Raw genomic sequence first — 21,045 nt, 5'->3', positions numbered from 1 at the left:
TGAGGAATTCAAACTTCAATATTCCTGAAGGTTGGAATAACTGGAGTTTAAATATCCACTGCATCTGATCAAGTTCCCAAACCTTTTGTGGGTCTAGCTATTGAGGAAATTACAGCTTATCTGGCTTTTACTAAATGTGTGCTTGCATTGCTGTGTACTTGATTATACCCACTCGGAAATGGGTAAGGACTAGGTTGGGCTCAGTGTGATTTCCCCCATTTAGTCAGATAGCTCACCCAATGACATGTATAACAAATGTAGCATACAGGGTGATCCCCGTATCTGTGGAATTGTTTTCCACTGTTTTGGATACCCGTGGTTTACCGCGACTGGAACATATTATGGGGAACCTTCTGGAACCAGGGACCAGGAGGCTGCCGGGAAGGTACGTTTCCCATTTTACTGAATGGATTCGCTTCTATTCGTGGATTCGGGCTTCTGCAGTATGTCCTGAAACATACCCTCGCAGGTACAGGGGGACCTACTGTACTGACTTACACGAGGATCTGCAGGTTAGCTGGTTAACGAGCGCCTGCAATCTCCTCAGAAGAGAAGTGATGTAGATCAGAAGACCTGCCTAATCATGTGTGTGCTCACTGTGGGAGAATAATACCTGCTTGAGAAGCAGCAAACAGTGCAACAGGACGACACATTAGAAGTCCACCAGCTTTCACATTGAAAAACAAAATCCCAAAGTGCCTCTGGACGGCACAATTAAAGAATAGTCACCAAGCCAGTGAAGGAGTTGGTGAGGAGGGATTGCACAGTGTCTCATGGATGTTACAGGAGTGTAGAGGCAGCTGGAGAAACCAAGAGGTTTAAGGGAGTTGGGTCCAGAACGCTGGCAGCAGTAGCAACTGAAGAAGAATTCCTGATGAAGGGCTCCTGCCCGTAACGTCGATTTTCCTGCTCCTCGATGCTGTCTGACCTGTGCTTTTCCAGCACCACTCTAATCTTGACTCTGATCTCCAGCATCTGCAGTCCTAACTTTCACCTAGCATTAGCAGCTAAAGGCACACCGTAGGGTGGAAGGAGGAGAGAGCAAGTATTTTCTTTTGAAAACAAAATTGTGCTAAAAGCTGGGAGGAATCGCACAGTGGGAGAGCTTTGCTGGACTGCAAACTTCATATAATCTGCTGTTACTTTCCCCAGTACAAAAAGTCAGGCTTTACTTTGAACTCAAGGCTCTAGAAGAGCTGAACCCAGGAACGACAAGGCAATTAAGAACTGCTGGGGGGGGCCCTTTTCCAGCCTCATTTCAGATAGAGTTGTGGAAAATGTTTGGAAACATGAGCTTAATGTCTGACAGGATGCATTCCAAGTTTCAGTAGCTTTACCATGCAGCAATCCACAGGGAAATTTAGAATTTTAACAATGCGCTAAGCAGAAGTGATTCTGCTTTTCAGAAGCTAACTGCTTCAGAGATTTAGATCCTAATGAATCCATTTAAAATAAACCTCTGCAGATATCGGAAAGTACCATTTCTCCACAGATTTACGTGGCTCTTAACTCTTACGGAGAGATTCTAAAGTCTAGAAAGATACAACTGGAAAAGACAGCTCATTATATATTAACATGATGAGTTAAACTTCCCATGAATATCCCATTTTACAAAGTAGCTAATAGAAACATTAAATCATAGAATGGTACAGCACAAAAGGAGGCTATTTGGCCCATTATGATCAGCTCCACTCCCCGTTAATTCTTCACTGCCTGTAATTTCTGTTGCCTCAAGTACTTATCCAATTCCCTTTTGAAAAATGTTAAATTTGCAAGTTTTGAGAAGATTTGTAGCTCAGATTGAGGTATTGGATATAGGTTTACTCACTGAGCTGGAAGGTTAATTTCCAGAAGTTTCGTCACCCTACGAAGGTGGGGCCTCCTTAGTGAGTCTCAGGCGAAGCAATGCTGAAAAATCCTGCTTTCTATTTATATGTTTGGGTTCTTTGGGTTGATGATGTCATTTCCTGTTAAATTTGCTTCTAACCAGCAATGCATTCCAAATCAGCACAAAATACAAGAAAGAGCTGCAGATTCTGGAAATCTGAAACAAAACCAGTGATGGCCGGAGAAACTCAGCAGATCTGGCAGCATCTGTGAGAGAAAGCAGAGTTAGCATTTCAGATCCAGTGACCCTTCTTCAGAAGTTCCTGAAGGAAGGTCTGAAATATAAGGGAAAAAGTTTCATCCTAACTATGCCTCTCACAATTTTATGCACCAGAATGATGTCCCCCCCTCTCTCTCTCTCTCTCTCTCTCACACAATCACACACACACACTCAGAACACTTCAGCGGACCTCGGACCTTCAGACAACCATCCTCCAAGGTGGACTTTGGGACAGGCAACAACACAAAGTGGCCGAGCAGAGGCCGATAACCAATTCTGGTACCCATGGGGATGGCCTCAACCAGGACCTTGGGTTCATGTCACACTACAGGTGACCCCACTGCACTACACACACACACACACACACACACACACACAAAACAATGACAGCCCACCTAGTCTCTCTTCACAACTGAATAGCTCCAGCCCAGGCAGCATCCTGGAAGATCTCTTCTGGCCCTTTTGAGTACAATCACCTCCTTATGTCAGTGTGACAACCAGAACTCCACACATTACTCCAGCTAACATTTATATAGAGTGCCCTTTAACCTTCCCTGCTCAATACTTCGACTTATAAAGGCAAGAGAAGACAATTACTTTCTAATTTTAACCAATGAAGTGCTTTCTGAAGAACGATTACACTAATACAACAACCAATGATAGCTTTGTGGTCAGCATAACTGTGACTTTCCAAGCCAGCTATGTTTGTTTTAATATTTTCCAATCTGCCTGTTCAGAGATGTTATTACACAGTTCTGGAGCTGGTGGGTCTTGAACCTGGATGTTCTGGATCAGAGGTAGGGACACTACCAGTGAACCACAAGAGCCTACTGCAGCCCTATATTCATTGAATTTAATTTCCATCCACAGCTTCTTCCTGGCCTGGGCCCCTGGCTTGTTGATCCAGGGACATTATCACTATACTCCCAGCTCCCTCATAGTCCTGGCTACAATGCATTGAGGCCTTTGGAGTTTGAGGCTGGTGAATGGGCCTGGTACAGAATAATGAGATGATTGAAGGGCGACAGTACTTGATGCCTCTTTATGCGCATGGGGCCAGATTACACTGCTTTTTCACAATGTACCCCATACCATTCATTATTCTGTGTTGCTTCTTTATTGCAGAAGACACATATGAACGAACTTTAACTGTTGATGGAGAAGATACAACCTTGATAGTAATGGATACCTGGGGAACTGAGGTAACATGCTTTGTTTTTTTTGATTTATTTGGCAGGATGTGGGCTTTGGGCCAGCATTTCTTGTTCATCCCTTGGTGTTCTTCAGAAGGTGGTGAGGAGTTGCCTTCTTGAACTGCTGGCTCAAAGGTAGAAGACAGAGGGTTGTGGTGGAGGGTTGTTTTTCAGATTGAAGGCCTGTGACCAGTGGAGTGCCGCAAGGATCGGTGCTGGGTCCTCTACTTTTTGTCACTTACATAAATGATTTGGATGCAAGCATAAGAGGTACAGTTAGTCAGTTTGCAGATGACACCAAAATTGGAGGTGTAGTGGACAGCAAAGAGGGTTACCTCAGAATACAACAGGATCTTGACCAAATGGGCCAATGGGCAGAGAAGTGGCAGATGGAGTTTAATTCAGCAAGGTGCTGCATTTTGGGAAAGCAAATCTTAGCAGGACTTATACACTTGTTGGTAAGGTCCTGGGAGTGTTGCTGAACAAAGAGACCTTGGAGTGTAGGTTCATAGCTCCTTGAGAGTGGAGTCGCAGGTAGATAGGATAGTTAAGAAGGCATTTGGAATGCTTTCAATTATTGGTCAGAGTATTGAGTACAGGAATTGGAAGGGCATGTTGCGACTGTACAGGACATTGGTTAGGCCACTGTTGGAATATTGCATGCAATTCTGGTCTCCTTGCTATCGGAAAGATGTTGTGAACCTTGAAAGGGTTCAGAAAAGATTTACAAGGATGTTGCCAGGGTTGGAGGATTTGAGCTATAGGGAGAGGCTGAACAGGCTGGGGCTATTTTCCCTGGAGCGTCGGAGGCTGAGAGGTGACCTTGTAGAGGTTTATAAAATCATGAGGGGTATGGATAGGATAAATAGACAAAGTCTTTTCCCTGGGGTGGGGGAGTCCAAAACTAGGTTTAGGGTAAGAGGAGAAAGATATAAAAGAGACCTAAGGGGCAATGTTTTCACACAGAGGGTGGTATGTGCATGGAATGAGCTGCCAGAGGAAGTGGTGGAGGCTGGTACAATTACAACATTTAAGAAGTATTTGGATGGGTATATGAATAGGAAGGGTTTGGAGGGATATGGGCCGAGTGCTGGCAGGTGGGACTAGATTGGGTTGGGATATCTGGTCAGCATGGACGGGTTGGACTGAAGGGTCTGTTTCCATGCTGTACATCTCTGACTCTATGACTAAGGCCACTAGGAAGGAAGTTCCAGGATATTGACAGTGTTTCTAATCCAATGCTCCTTCATCAGAATAGATTTGAAACACTAGCTCTGTTTCTCTCTCCACAGATGCTGTCAGACCTGCTGAGTTTCTCCAGCACTTTGTGTTTTTTGTGTGACCCAACATCTCTGAACAAGTCAATCAAAATTAACTATTCCTTTACCTCATGCTCGTTCCACTTAATTCTCAACTCAGGTCAGAAACTCCGATTAGTCCATTTCTTATGTGCCCTATCTAACCACTTGGTAATGTGTTCACACAGCTTGCTGTCTGTTTTAATAACGACGCATAACAAGAAGACCTCTGCTGACAAATGCCACATTTTGTCAAAGCTTTTCACCTTGCACTCATCAGGACAACTTGCAAGAATGCCAGTGTTGAGTGGAACAACATATTTTATACGGAAGAGAAGAGCGTGTTGATTCATTGGCATGTGTTCTTTTCCCAGCAATAACCACATTCTGATCAACCAAATGACTATTTACAGAGGCAAGCGTGTGGCCTTCTTTTCGCAGTGAAAAATTAGCATAATGAGATCTGGATGTTGCCCACTTCCAATGTGACATATCATCTAGACTCACATGTTAGCTTGCTGTCTCTCCCATTGATGCTGCCTGACCCACTGTGATCTCTAGCATTTTTTGTTTCCACCTGAAGGACACTGGTTACCATGTTGGAGCCGTGACAAGTCCTGAAAGACCTTTAACTGTACTTGAGACATGTTCGAGACTCCCAAATTGCTTAGAGGGTGCCACAGAACTAAAGAATTGTTGCAGGAGGCCTTTTGACCCATCTTGCCTGCATAGTGCTGATCTTCTGTCTTTTCCTCCATACCTCCTGCACGTTATTTCTGTCCAAACGACCATCCAATGTCCTCCTGGTGCCTCAACTGAACCTGCCTCCATCATATTTCCAGCCAGTGTGTTCCAGAGCTTAACTCCTCACTTTGTGAAAAAAAAGTTTTCCCCACATCATCCTTACTTTGTTTTATTCATTCACTGGATGAGGACGTCACGAGCTAGGCCGGGACATTTATTGCCTGCCCATAATTGCCCAGAGGGCAGTGAAGAGACGACCACATTGCTGTGGGTCTGGAGTCACTTCGCCAGACCAGGTAAGGATGGCAGATACCTTCCCTAAAGGACATTGGTGAACCAGATGGGTTTCTCCACAATTGACAATGGATTCACGGTCATCATTAAACTCTTACAGACTTTACTGTGTTGAAATGACAACATCTGCTGTGGTGGGATTTAAACCTGGGTCCCCAGAACATCGCCTGGGAATCTGGATTGACAGGGGAGAGGTTTATTCCTAATAAAGGGCTTATGCCTGAAACGTCAATTCTCCTGCTCCTTGGATGCTGCCTGACAGCAACACACTCTCAATTCTCTGGATTAATAGTCCAGTAATAATAACACTGGGCCATTGCCTTCCCCATATTTGTATATCACTTTAAATCTATGTCACCTCATTCTTTATTGTTTTACACATGGGAAGTGCTCCCCTTTATCCGCTGATGATGTTGAAAATCTCCATGAAGTCTCCTCTCAACTGTCATGTCTCGAAGGAGAACAGTCCCAACTTCTTCAATCTGTCCTCATCACTGGCGTTTCCTGGGACCTCGCTTATAAATGTTCAATTGTGTCAAAGAAGCATATTCGGTTACAAATTCGATATCTGTGTTACGTTGTCAGGAGGGATTTCCAGATCCTGAGGGTGTGTCTGTGTTTACACATTGCGATGTAACAGAGTACCTGTTCCCATGGGTTCCATATCAGGGATTTGACAAAATTGGCCAGGAGAAATAAGGAGCACATTACTGCAGATACTGGAAACTATTCTGAAAACATCAAACTCTGGAGATCACAGTGGGTCAGACAGCATCTATGGAGAGAGAGCAAGCTAACGTCCCAAATCTAGATGGATCTTCATCAGAGCTGAAGTGAAGTGTGGAGGGGACAGCATTTAAAGTGGGGCTGGGGGTGTGGGGTGGAATGAGGGAGAAAGGGTGTTGATAATTCAAAGTCAGAAGTCAGACAACACCAGGTTATAGTCCTGGTTTATTTGAAATCACAAGTTTTTGTAGCACTGTCCCTTCATCAGGTGAAAACTTCACCTGACAAAAGGGCAATGCTCTGAAAGCTTGTGATTTCAAATAAACCTGTTGGACGTATGTGTATGGAATGAGCTGCCAGAGGAAGTGGTGGAGGCTGGTACAATTGTAACATTTAAAAGGCATCTGGATGGGTACATGAGTAGGAAGAGTTTGGAGGGATATGGGTCAGGTGCTGGCAGGTGGGACTAGATTGATTCGGTATTGGACTGGGGTGTACAAAGTTAAAAATCACACAACACCAGGTTATAGTCCAACAGGTTTAATTGGAAGCACTAGCTTTCGGAGCGTCACTCCTTCATCAGGTCCTTCATCAGGACAATCACCTGATGAAGGAGCGTCGCTCCGAAAGCTAGTGTGCTTCTAATTAAACCTGGTGTTGTGTGATTTTTAACTTGGGACTAGATTGGGTTGGGATATCTGGTCGGCATGGACGGGTTGGACCGAAGGGTCTGTTTCCGTATTGTACATCTCTGAGTCTATGACTATAACCTGGTGTCATTTGACTTCTGACCTTATCCACCCTGATCCAACATCGGTGCTCCCCACTTGATAGATTATGTCGTAGAGTCATAGATTCGTAGAGATCTACAGCATGGAAACCGACCCTTCGGTCCAACCTGTCCATGTCGACCAGATATCCCAACCCAATCTAGTCCCACCTGCCAGCACCCGGCCCATATCCCTCCAATCCCTTCCTATTCATATACCCATCCAAATGCCTTTTCAATGCTGTAATCATACCAGCGTCCACCACTTCATCTGGCAGCTCATTCCATACACGTACCACACTCTGTGTGAAAAAGTTGCCCCTTGGGTCTCTTTTATGTCTTTCCCCTCTCACCCTAAACCTATGCCCTCTAGTTCTGGACTCCCCGACCCTAGGGAAAAGACTTTACCTGTTTACCCTATCCATGTGATTGGAATGTGGGAACAGCAGAACAATGGTGTGTCTAACTGCCACACTGGAAAGAACAGACAGTCCCTCTGGGGTGGGGGAAGGGAGAGAGAACATGGTGACAGAGAATGTAACAAATAAAGCTAAAAGAAAAGGAAAGAATAAGATCAGGTTCGCAATCTGACGGTGTGGCACTCAGTATTAAATCCTGAAGGTTGCAAAGTGGCTAACTTGAAGATGAGATGTTGTTCCTTCAGTTTGTACTGGGATTCCCTGGAACACTGCAGCATTCTGAGGACAGACACGTGGGAATGTGAGGGAAAGAATTTCCACTGGCAGGAGGGTCAGTAACCAGAGGACACAGACTTTATGATGATAGAGGAAGGGATGAGAGGAGATGTCTTAAACACAGTGATTAGACTAGATTAGATTACTTACAGTGTGGAAACAGGCCCTTCGGCCTAACAAGTCCACACCGCCCCGCCGAAGCGCAACCCACCCATACCCCTACATCTACCCCTTACCTAACACTACAGGCAATTTAGCATGGCCAATTCACCTAACCTGCACATCTTTGGACTGTGGGAGGAAACCGGAGCACCCGGAGGAAACCCACGCAGACATGGGGAGAATGTGCAAACTCCACACAGTCAGTCACCTGAGGCGGGAATTGAACCCGGGTCTCTGGCGCTGTGAGGCAGCAGTGCTAACCACTGTGCCACCGTGCCGCCCACAATGGAGCACAATGTCTGAAAGGATGGTGGAAGGAACTAACTTGGGAATTTGATAAACTGTGTAGTTTTTAACCCCCCTCCCCCCTGATCTTTTCTCTCGCTCCAGGATGACAAGCCATGGGTTCAGGATTACTGTATGCAGGTGGGCAATGCCTACATCATCGTCTACTCCATCACTGACCGGTCCAGCTTTGAGAGTGCCTCAGAGCTTCGCATCCAGCTTCGGAGAATGCGGCAGGCTGAAAACATCCCTATCATCTTAGTAGGCAACAAGAGTGACCTGGTTCGGTGTCGAGAGGTCTCAGTTGAGGGTAATTTGTACATCTGGCACACTGGTTCAAATACAGGACGATGACCAGTATCATACTGGAGCACGCCACCCTGACCCACATCAGACACTTCAATCAATTCTAGACATGTTCATGGTCCAGGCACTATACAAATGCAACTATGCGACTGCTTCCCATTGGTTTCCAAATGCATTGTGATCCGAGAAATCTACTCCATCTCTGCTCACTCCCATTTGGTGGAATAGGGCATAGGTTTAAGTTGAGAGAGGAAAGATTGAAAATAGACCTAAGGGGCAACCTTTTCACACAGAGGGTGGTGCATGTATGGAATGAGCTGCCAGAGGAAGTGGTGGAGGCTGGTTCCAATACAACATTTAAAAGGCATCTAGATGGATTTATGAATAGGAAGGGTTTGGAGGGATATGGGCCAAGTGCTAGCAAATGGGACTAGATTAGGTTGAGATATCTGGTGAACGAGTGAGACCGAAGGGTCTGTTTCGGTGCTGTACATCTCAATGACTCTATAACTGAATCTGCAGGCTTAGATCAGATCTGTTGGCTGTGGTATTACTTGACCCTGTTTGGCAGGCAGATAGTCCTGTTTTATAGGTCGACATCTGAGCTTTAGGTATGCCTGATGGTGCAAGTCCTTCTGTACTCTTCTTTGAACCAGGGTTAATCCCTCGGTTTGACAGTAACAGTGTGGGAGGGGATATGCCTGGCCATGAAATTACAGATTGTGATTGGATACAATTGTGCTGTGGCCAGTGGTCCACAGTACCTGGTGAATGCCTGTCTTTGAGTTGCTAGATCCTGTCTGAAGTCTTATTTGGTTTGGTGGTAGTGTCCAAGCACACAATGGAGGATATCCACAGTGTGAAGTTGAGACTTCATTTTGACTAGGACCTTGTGGCGGTCACCCCTTCTGATACCGTCATGGATAGAGGTGCCTGCCACGTTTGTGCGGACAGAGTTAAGTTAATTACTTACCAGTTACCAATGCTGGTTAACCCTTTCTCACTGTACTCACTGTTTGATCCAAACACAGTGTATCAGAATTATCCCAAATTCGCACTCCCCCAGTGTTCCCTGTAAGCTGCACAACTATGCAATAACCTGCTCCCACTGAGGCTACACAAACGTGTGAACAAAGAACATGAGGAGGCCACTCTGCCCTTCAAAACTGCTGCTATTCAATAAGACCATGGCTGATCCGCCATTAACCTCAGCCCTCTATTCCTGTAAACCTATGATAATTTTTCATTCTCTTTGAAGAATCTTCGTACCTCTGCTTTAAGACTATTCAGAGATTTTACATCCCCTGCCTTTTGAGGAAGGGAAATCTAAAGACTCACAACACTCTGTCTCAAATGGCCAACCCCTTATTTTTAAACAATAACTGTGACTGTATGCATAAATCAGCAAGTTACCAGAGTATGAGACCAAAAAAAGCCTTAAAGGAGCCTCAGTTTTAATAAATCAACCCACTCCAAAAGAAACAAAGTGATCATTCCACCCGACCTAGTTTTACAGTCGTCCTTTAATTGTACTTAGAGAGAAGTTGGGGTGACACAGTGGCTCAGTGGTTAACACTGCCGCTTCACAGCACCAGGGACCCGGGTTCAATTCCAGCCTCGGGTGACTGTCTGTGTGGAGTTTCCACATGCTGCCTGTTTCTGTGTGGGTTTCCTCCAAGTGCTCCAATTTCCTCCCACAGTCCAAAGATGTGCAACTCAGGTGGATTGGCCAGGCTAAATTGCTCATCCAGGGATGTGTAGGTTAGATGGGTTACGGGAGTGGGGTTTTTTTTTGGAGGGTTGGTGTGGACTCGATGGGCCAAATGGTCTCCTTCCACACAACAGAGATTCTGTGATTTGCTGGGCTGCAGATTGGATATTTGCTATATGGCTTTGGGATCTCTTCCTAGGAGCCAAACATCTTCAGAACTGGGTACCTCGACCTAGATTTATTAACTCTGGGTTTTTCTCACACTACACAAGAATGTACAAAGGATGTGCTCAAGCAGAAGCTTGTTACTGCTATTAGGATTACACAGAGCGCCGAACATTTTCACTTGTAAGGAACTGAGATGTGTCCTGAATCCAGACTTGGTTAAAAATAGCCTCTAACTGGGTGGCTTCAAACTCTTGGCTGCAAGCAAAGTAATTGCTCGTCTAGTGACATCATAAACCAGGAATTTAAACAAAGAATTCTAAACGCAGTTTTTCCTCAAGCAGCTCAAACGTCTCCAAAAAGAAACATTACAAAAATAACTTATCACCATTAAGGTTGCTTGAGATTTGAAGTTCTAATCGACCATTTCATTTGGGCCTTTTCGCGATGGCATCTGCAGCTCAGATTCTGTTGAGCACAAGTTCAGGAAATGTCCAGAAACTCCACAATCAAGGAAGTCATTCACATGTTCAAATCTCTGGGAGAGGCAGATGGGGAAAGGAAGGACAAGATATCAAGCATTCACACATTGAGTCCTCCTTCTTATCCTGACTTTTTTTCTTCATGGAACACGGGCATCACTGGCAAAGCAAGCATTTCTCCTGCTGCTACTGGGTGGCCTGGTGAACAAACGGTGCCATTGAGGTGATAAGGGAATGTCCCCTCTTAAATTAGACAAGTGTTTCTTCCCCTATAACTCCTGTGCCGACTGGGAAGGTATTGCAGATGTGCCTACTCTGTGGCTGCCACCACATGCACAAATCCGCAATTGTACCTTACAACTTGAATTTGCTGACTCTAGCTGTAAGGATAATCCACAACAGGCTCCAGGCAATGGCAAGAAATTGGATTCAATTAATTAGCATTCTAAAATGGATACCTTGAATTTTATTGTGTCAAACCAACTTGTTTCTTTAATGCTAAATGAGTATTTTGCATCAGTATTTACTGTGAAAAAGGATAAGGAAGATATAGAATGTTGGAGGGAATCCTGAGGGATAGGATGTACATGTATTTGGAAAGGACTGATTAGGGATAGTCAACATGGCTTTGTGCATGGGAAATCATGTCTCACAAACTTGATTGAGTTTTTTGAAGAAGTAACAAAGAGGATTGATGAGGGCAGAGTGGTAGATCTATATGGACTTCAGAAAGCATTCGACAAGATTTCCCATGGGAGACTGATTAGCAAGGTTAAATCTCATGGAATATAGTGAGAACTAGCAATTTGGATACAGAACTGGCTCAAAGGTAGAAGACAGAGGGTAGTGGTGGAGGGTTGTTTTTCAGACTGGAGGCCTGTGACCAGTGGAGTGCCACAAGGATCGGTGCTGAGTCCACTACTTTGGATGTGAGCATAAGAAGTATAAGTTAGTAAGTTTGCAGATGACACCAAAATTGGAGGTGTAGTGGACAGCGAAGAGGGTTACCTCAGATTACAACAGGATCTTGATCAGATGGGCCAATGGGCTGAGAAGTGGCAGATGGAGTTTAATTCAGATAAATGCGAGGTGCTGCATTTTGGGAAAGCAAATCTTATACACTTAATGGTAAGGTCCTAGGGAGTGTTGCTGAACAAAGAGATCTTGGAGTGAGGGTTCATAGCTCCTTGAAAGTGGAGTCACAAGTAGATAGAATAGTGAAGAAGGCGTTTGGTATGCTTTCCTCTATTAATCAAAGTATTGAGTACAGGAGTTGGGAGGTCATGTTGCGGCTGTACAGGACATTGGTTAGGCCACTGTTGGAATATTGCCTGCAAATCTGGTCTCCTTCCTATCGGAAAGATGTTGTGAAATTTGAATGGGTTCAGAAAAGATTTACAAGGATGTTGCCAGGGTTGGAGGATTTGAGCTACAGGGAGAGGTTGAATAGGCTGAAGCTGTTTTCCCTGCAGCGTCGGAGGCTGAGGGGTGACCTTATAGCGGTTTATAAAACCATGAGTGGCATGGATAGGATAAATGGACAAAGTCTCTTCCCTGGGGTGGGGGAGTCCAGAACTAGAGGACGTAGGTTTAGGGTGAGAGGGGAAAGGTATAAAAGAGACCTAAGAAGGAACTTTATCACTCAGAGGTGGTACATCCATGGAATGAGCTGCCAGAGGAAGTGGTGGCAGCTAGTACAATTGCAACATTTAAAAGGCATCTGCATAGGTATATGAATAGGAAGGGTTTGGAAGGATATAGGCCGGGTGCTGGCAGGTGGAACTAGATTGGGTTGGGTTATCTGGTTGGCATGGACGAGTTGGACCGAAGGGTCTGTTGCCGTGCTGTACATCTCCATGACTCTATGACACAGCAGGTCAGGCAGCATCTGAGGAGCAGGAGAATCAATGTTTCGAGCACAAGCCATTCCTGATGAAGAGCTTATGCCCGAAACGTTAATGTTCCTGCTGTTCGGATACTGCCTAACCGGCTGTGCTTTTCCAAAACCACACTCTCGACTGTCTCTATAGCCAGTCCTGGCAACATCCTTGTAAATCGTTTCTGAACCCTTTCAAGTTTCACAACATCCTTCCTGCAGCAGGGAGACCAGAATTACGCACAATTTTCCAAACGTGGCCCAACCAGTGTCCTGGACTTTGATGATATTGAGGAGACAAATAGGAGCGGAGATCATTCAGTGGCAAGGCGGCCTACCTCCACAGGGATTCCCAGTGACTGTGTGGCCATGCAACTTGGAGGGAATGCTGCTCCGATTACCAAACTCTTGAGGTTGTTTTTAATCAGTATCATAAAGGGCCGCAGCAAGATAGAGAGGCTGGGAGATGTAGAGAAAGAATTCCAGAGCTTGGGGCCCAGTCAGCTGAAGGCAATGCCACTGCTCGATGAACAGTTCAAATCCAGGGAGTCACAAGAGGCCAGAATTAGAGGAGCACCGATATCTCAGAGGGTGTTCGAGAGAGAATCATAGAGCTAGACAGCACAGAAACAGATCTTACGGCCCAAATCGTCCATGCTGACCAGATATCCTCAATTAATCCAGCCCCGTTTGCAGGCATAAGTAACCTGTTCGTTTAGAGGCAGCAGAAGAATTGAGACAGGGGGCACGATGGCTCAGTGGTTAGCACTGCTGCCTCACAGCACCAGGGACCTGGGTTTGACTCAGGTAACTGTTTGTGTGGAGTTTGCACATTCTCCCCGTGTCTGCGTGAGATTCCAACAGGTGCTCTGGTTTCCTCCCACAGTTCAAAGATGTGCAGGTTAGAGTGGATTGGCCATGCTAAATTATCCATAGTGTGCTGGGATGTGTAGGTTAGCCATAGGAAATGCAGGGTTATGGGGATAGGGTAGGTGGGCAGGGTCCAGGTGAGATCCTCTTCAGAGGGTTGGTGTGGACTCGTTGGCCCGAATGATCTGCTTCCATACTGTCGGGGTTTTATGATTCCAGGTAGTTGTGTGTTAGTGTCCAAGTCCTGCTGCACTCACTGACTGGTTTACGATAATAAATTTCACACCAAAGATGTGCAGGACAGGTGAATTGGCCATGTTAAATTGCCCATAATGTTAGGTGCATTAGTCAGAGGGAAATGGGTCTGGGTGGGTCACTCTTTGGAGGGTCGGTGTGGACTTGTTGGGCCGAAGGGCCTGCTTCCACACTGTAGGAAATTTAATCTAATCTAATAACAACAGAAGAGAGCATTGGAAAACACAAGCAAAGCTGTTTTATGTTCTGTTTTCAGAGGGCCGTGCGTGTGCTGTGGTCTTCGACTGTAAGTTCATCGAGACTTCTGCTGCTCTGCACCACAATGTGACGGAACTCTTTGAAGGCATCGTGCGGCAGATTAGGCTGAGGAAGGACAGCAAGGAAACCAACGAGAGGAGAATGGCCAATCACCAGAGGAGGGAGAGCATCACCAAAAGAGCTCGCCGCTTTCTGGACAAGTTTGTGGCAAAAAACAACAAGAAGATGGCTCTGAGGGCCAGGTCAAAATCCTGTCACGACCTGTCGGTTTTGTAAATATCCAAAAAGGGAGCTTGCAAAGCCAGTGTTGGGCAGGAGCAACACTAACAAACTGTTTAATTCAAGACAAAATTCCTTTTCTTGCCTCTCTCATCAGCGTGAGCCAGTGGTCACTGAACCCCCAATGATGAAAACAAGATTTACTGAAGATAAGTGAATGTTTGAGACTTGGTGACCGACAGGTTGGGGATTTGTTGGAAATTCAAGAACCTGCCCCCACATTAAAGAGCAATAACATTCATCAATGTCACGTATGTGACAGAAACCAAGCAAACCCAAGATAAGGTTTTTATTTGTGGGGAGAGTTCTGCTGATTAGTACTTTGATCACCTTCATTTCTTAGCTGCTGACAGTGTTTCCTTGGTGTGGAATGCCTCATTCACATTCTGCTTAAGCCCAGTACTGCTCAGTGGAAGTCCGATTCTTGAAGATAACTGAGATCTAAATCCTACCTTATCAATTGGTGTGATGAATCTCTTCCCACTTGATATCAAAGACTGAAACCAAAGTTGGCGTATCTTTATATCTGCAGCGTTGACATGGGCTCGGGGCTTTTTGGAGTGGGAGTGGGGATTTGGTATGCGATAAGATATGTAATGATTTTTATTTTGAATAATTAATTTAGATAACATTTGAGGGAATTAGAACCTTATAATTCTATGAACTTTAGTGAGATCTAGAATAATGATAGATTGGGTGTAAGAAGTATTAATATCATTTCAACCTAGCTCTTAAGTGTAATCACGTGGCTCCTAGCCTTTGATGGAGACCTTATGCAAAATCTTTTCGTTGCAGCAAATGAAGCTCAACTGAGTTGTTGTTTGCTCCATGTAGAACTATTATCAGACAGACTCTGTTTGAAGTGTTAGGACTACCAGAAAGAGTGTTGGTACTTGTGATTGCTGAGTCTGTTTCTGATCAACTTCACTCGGAATGAGTGATCCTCCAATGGATCAGGCCAGTGATGGATAGTGAAAGCATAATTTAATGGCTTGCCTCTCTCCTGAGTGATGAAGATAGTGTCCAGTGTGAGCATGCTTCACTGCTTCAAGGGGGATGGAACGTTGTTGGAAGAAAGCATCTCTTGTATCAGGTAGAATCAGAGGGCAGGACTCTGTTCAATCCAGCCAGAGGAAGAAGGAACCATGATACGTGGCTCTAAGAGTCAAACCTTGATTCCTCAATAGACCAATGCATCTCAGTATTAGCCTGTGGAGCTTTGACTTAAGAAGTCTGGTAGATGTGTAGGTGATGTGAAATTGATTTGTAAACACATTCCCAGAACATCGGGCATCTTGTCCTCATGTTCCTTTGATTGGAAAATTAGAGTCAAGGAGGTTCACAGCAGGATACAGGCCTACCAGCACAACACATCCAGGTTTCCGAAACTCAACTAATCCCACTTGCCTGTGTTTGGTCCCTATCCCTCTAAACCTTTCCTATCTATGTGCCTCTCCAAATGTCTGTTAAATATTGTAATTGTACTCGCCTTTACCATTTCTTCTGGCAGCTCATTCCATATATGCACCACTCTCTGCATGGAAAAGTTGCCCCTTGAGTTCTTTGTTAATTCGTGAGATGTTGACGTCACTGTCATTGCCAGTGTTTACTGCCCGTACCTAACTGCCCTTTGAGGATGTGACGAGTTAGCTGCTTTCTTAAATACAACTTGAGTGAGTTGCTGGACTAAGTTAGAGAGCAGTTATTGTGTGCCTGCAGGCATTTTTAGGTTAAATTATGTCAGCACTTTCTTCCGTAAGTAGTAGGTGTGTTTTAAAAGCAATCTAATCACCACGACTTTTTATTCCAGTTTTATTTAATTCGTTGAATTTGAATTCTCCAGCTACCAGGGTGGGATTTGAACTCAAGTCTCGAGCTGAGGCTTTTAATTTATGAGCTCAGTAATGACCAAACTCCTGTCAGGTGACACAGGGGGATGGTGCTGAGGAGAGGATGGTTTCCTAATAAAAGGCTGGATCTGGAGTTTATGTCAGCACTGAACTTGTACCTAGCAAAGCAAGCAGAAATTGGGCAGGATGGGAAAAGTCAGTAATTGGACAGGAAGGTCAGTCAGGAAAGACCCTTGATGTCTTTGTGGGACATGGTGAAGCAGAGGAGCATAATGATCATTTGACTCATTATCTTAGTCCAGATCTTAACATCTGCTGTGCATAAAATAGTCTCTGCAAAGTTTTGTTGTGTAATGGTAGTGTCCCTACCTCTGAGTTAGGAGACCCAGGTTGAAGTCCCTTCTGCTCCAGGCATGTACCGTTCCACATCTGAACAGATTGAGTAAAAATACCTTCTGAGATGTGTATAAAGAAGGGCCCCCGACCCCAGTTTAGGGCTGGGATTATTTGAAGTGGAGATGTGAGCTGTATAGAGAGCAGTATGGGGCGTCCCCAATTTGCGAATCCTCATTCATACCCGTTAACACAGTCCCATACATAGTTTTAAAATTTAAAGACCTAACATACAAATATTTCCCACACTTGGGAATAGCTGCATTGTGTTCTGACTTGTGTACGAATCAATTTGCAAATAGACTTGATAGGGAGGCCATTGACACCCTGGGGACTGTCTGTAAAAAAATCCCCCCCCCCCCCCAATGTATTGTAGCTTCAGAGTTTGCACATAGGCTTGGAAATCCTCCAACAAGGGGAAAGCTCTCTTGAGCTTCCATGTTTAGTTTTGCTTTGTAAAGCTTCTGTAAATCATCTTCTGGGTGCTTTGCTACAGGAAAGGAGCTAAATATTTGCAGATTGTGTTAAAATAGAGAGAATGAAAGACTTAAGCCTTGCTTTTGCGAATGAAACATCCCTGTGCATCACAGCTGCAGCAAGAGCTTTCTTGGGCATTAGATTGATAAGCATCGGAGCTGGTTCAGGATTGGGGAGAAAACGTCTCAATTGCTTGGATCAATTACTTGTATTTAAAATATGCTTTGGGGTGAGTCCTCATTATTTTCAGATATCTAAGCCAGGGCTTTACAAACAATTTCCCCATGGTGTGTCACCATTGTAATGCCTCTGACTTCACCTGACCCCCAGGCGTGACAATGTGGCAGGCAGGGGAGATGTGGTATCTGGAGAGAAAACTTCAGCTGCTGAGTGGGAAAGTGTTTAAGTTGTAGGGTTTTTGGAAGAAAACACCTCCCTTTTCATTTTTGCAGCAGGAACCCAGGCCTCAGATCCCAGTGTTAGGCCATGTCCACCATAAGAAAGGAACAAGGTATTAAAAGGGGCATAAATAAAAACCGAAAGAATCACAGATGCTGTAAATCAGAAACAAAAACAGAAATCACTGGAAAAGCTCCAGAGGTCTGGCAGTATCTGAGGAAGTGTCACCAGATCCCAAACGTTAACTCAGATTTCTCTTCACAGATGTTGCCAGACCTGCAATTTCTGTTTTTGTTATTAAAGGGGCGCGGCAGCTGATAGCACTTGGTTCAAGCTCCTCTGCTGCCTGTGAGCACGTGGCCCCAGAATGTGGTCTCGAGATCCCTCGACAGTTCGTGATCCAGCATTTGGGAAGCCCTTATCTGAACTGTCAGTGATTTTGAAGGTTGCTTTAAACTGACCTTGCATGAAGGAATTTGATGAAAATGGTGACTCCTGATGCCCCCGCTCTCTCAGATAATCCCAAAGATCCATGATGTTTGAGTGACTTGGCAGATACTGCAGTATGGAGCCAGGTTAGGAGATAGATCCACACAAACTACCTCCACCAGGTCAGGGATCAAACCTTTACTGTTAGTGTTAGTCTGTATCAACACTTAATCAACAGGGCTAAGATTGTGCACATCTTTATATTGATGGACTGATATTGAAATAGTGTCGTGCTGATAATGAGGTATTTTCTATTCCTGTCGAAACACAATAGCAGAATGTTTTGATTTGGGTGAAGTCACATCATTTCTCCCAAAGACATGGTTATAGTAAAAATGTAACCTTGTTACACAGACGACTGCCACACAGACACACTTACAAACACACACACACAATGCACAACAGTGAACATGCGGCCTGGTTAAACAAATACTACTCCGTATAGTATACTATTTTTCAAAACCATATTTTAATACAAAGGTAGTGAACAATAGATGAGGGCAGTTTATTTGAACATAACAACTTGTTATGATGTGAAACTCTGTGCATTCAAGAGCAGTGGAAGCAGATTCAATTGGAGCTTTCAAAAAGGAGTTGGATAATCCATGACAAGGGAAAATTTGCAGGTGTACAGCGTAAAGCGGAGGATTGGGACTGATTGAATTACCAGGTCAGAAGCAATGAGCTAAAAACATTCCCTGTCCTGGAGCATTCTGTGATTTGACATTCCTGCCCTCAATCCTTTCCTCTGACATGATCTGGTATGCCAGCCATTTCTCTGATCATTAGTCTGGAGGGAATCCTTTTTTTAACAACCTTTTGCTACACTTTAAATGCACAAAGTGACAATTTTTCATGTGATAGTCTGCTGAGCCTCCCAAACATTCAGCAGTTATTGTTTCTCAGCTTGTTTCAAACTTGAAACTTCATACATTCCTGTGATCTTACAGCAGCAGAGTCTGAAATCTTTAATCAGTTAAACACATCATTGGAAACCCATAATCAGAGCAACCTTACATTGTTTAAGCAATTGTGGACTGAGCACAGTATTAATTCTGTCTAATGAAGTTGTCAACTACAGAAGGAGGTCCTTATCCTTAGAAGAGGGTTAAGTAGGTTGAGAGAGTTGTTCTATGAGGAGAGATTACGTGTATCCTGGAGTTTAGAGGAATGAGAATTAAGTGATCACATTGAAACACAAAACCCAGAGAGGGTTTGACAAGATAATGCTGTTTCCCTCTGGTTAAAGAATCTGTAGCAGGCAATTGTAGGCCCAGCATAAAACTGCAAAGAAAGACATTTCGCCGTTCAAAAGGGTTGTGAATATTTGGAATTCTTTATCTTCTCATGCTGTCAATGCACACCCATTGATTCATTCAAAAATTGAGATTGATAGATCTCTGGTCACTAAGAAATGTTGGGGATAGAGCAAAGCCATGGGGTTAATATTAAAGTTTGGTTGTAATTTTATTGATTGGTTGAGAGCCTGGTGCTGCTGCTTCTTGTGCAAAATTATAGAATGGTTCCAGTGGAGAAAGAGGCCATTTGGCCTTTATTCCCATGCTGGCTTTCTGCATGAACAACTCAGCTGGAGCCACTTCCTGTTTTTTTTATCCCATAACCCTGTGATTATTCAACATCCTTTCAAAAGCCACGATTGAATCTGCCTCCATCGTGCTGTCAGGCTCCTGATCCTGACTACTTGCTGCATGAAAGAAACTTTCCCTCTGTTACCTTTCATTCTTTGGTTTATAAATTGGTGACTTCAGTTTCACTCAATCTACTCAGTGCTGACCCCTCTTGATTTTGGACACCTCTGGTAAGCCTTCTCTCAAACTTCTCCTCTCTGAGGAAAACAGCCCGGCTTTGCCATTCTATCTATGTAACTGTTGCCTGTGATTCCTATAACATCCTTTCTAAAATATAGTATTCAGAATTGGACACAATACTCTAGTTGATGCTAAACCAGAGTTTTAGAGTGACCTTGCTTTTGGACTCCACACATCCATTAGTAAAACCTGGGATGGGCAGTACTATTCTTCAGGTAACCAGTGTTTGAATTATCAATGGAATTCACCCACCGGATGCTAAGATTAAAATCTGCTGTCCATATCATAAATCATCCTAAGAACTGTCCGCACTTTGCACATTCTCCTTATTGACCATATTTACTCAGTCCAACAATGGCTCAAAGTCAACTTCTCATCTTTGCAAATTGCCTCATGGCCTTGCTTCAGATTTTCCTGAAAATAGTGCCGTAGCATTTAACGTTTTGTTCCAGGTTCTGTTTCCCTTCCTCAATTTGCAATCTTCACAGTGATACCTGAGAATTGTAGAGTTATCTCACGGAAACGTTGGCCTGAATTGGTGGCAACCTTGGCTCAGATGTGGCTGAGATGGCGGCACAGTGGTTCAGTGGTTAACACTGCTGCCTCACAGCACCAAGAATTTGGGTTCAATTCCACCCATGGATGACTATCTGTGTAGAGTTTGCACGTTCACCCTGTGTCTGTATGAGTTTGCTTTGGTTTCCTCCTACAGGAGAAAGTGAGGACTGCAGATGCTGGAGATCAGAGCTGAAAATGTGTTGCTGGAAAAGCTCAGCAGGTCAGGCAGCATCCAAGGAGCAGGAGAATCGACATTTCAGGCATGAACCCTTCAGGAATGAGGAAATTCCTCATTCCTGAAGAAGGGCTCATGCCCAAAGTGTCAATTCTCCTGCTCCTTGGATGCTGCCTGACCTGCTGCACTTTTCCAGCAACACATTTTCAGTTTCCTCCTACAGTCCAAGAATGTGCAGCTTAGAGTGGATTGACCATGGGAAATTGTGCGGGCTAGGTGGGTTAGCTATGGGAAATGTGGAACTACAGGGATAAGGAGGTGGGTCTGGATGGGATGTCCTTTGGAAGATTGGTGTGGACTTGATGAGGCTGATTGGCCTACTTCCAGACCATAGGAATTC

At 44.5% G+C, this 21,045-nt stretch overlaps 1 protein-coding gene across 3 annotated transcripts in view; it reads left to right on the top strand.

Moving 5' to 3' along the window:
• The window catches only part of rem1 (RAS (RAD and GEM)-like GTP-binding 1), a 66,429-nt gene extending 45,719 nt beyond the window's left edge, over positions 1-20,710 (top strand). For all 3 annotated transcript variants that reach the window (XM_072556240.1, XM_072556239.1, XM_072556241.1), the window contains 3 exons: positions 3,233-3,309; positions 8,379-8,583; positions 14,195-20,710. In XM_072556240.1, coding sequence (XP_072412341.1) covers positions 3,233-3,309; positions 8,379-8,583; positions 14,195-14,472 — 560 coding nt within the window. In that variant the 3' untranslated portion in view covers positions 14,473-20,710. The remainder of the gene's footprint in view (positions 1-3,232; positions 3,310-8,378; positions 8,584-14,194) is intronic.
• The last annotated feature ends 335 nt before the right edge of the window (positions 20,711-21,045 follow it).

Source organism: Chiloscyllium punctatum, chromosome 37, assembly GCF_047496795.1.
Source record: "Chiloscyllium punctatum isolate Juve2018m chromosome 37, sChiPun1.3, whole genome shotgun sequence".
Classification (NCBI taxonomy): domain Eukaryota; kingdom Metazoa; phylum Chordata; class Chondrichthyes; order Orectolobiformes; family Hemiscylliidae; genus Chiloscyllium; species Chiloscyllium punctatum.
Note: the sequence above shows the minus strand (reverse complement) of the source record. Positions and strands in the feature narration are given on the sequence as shown.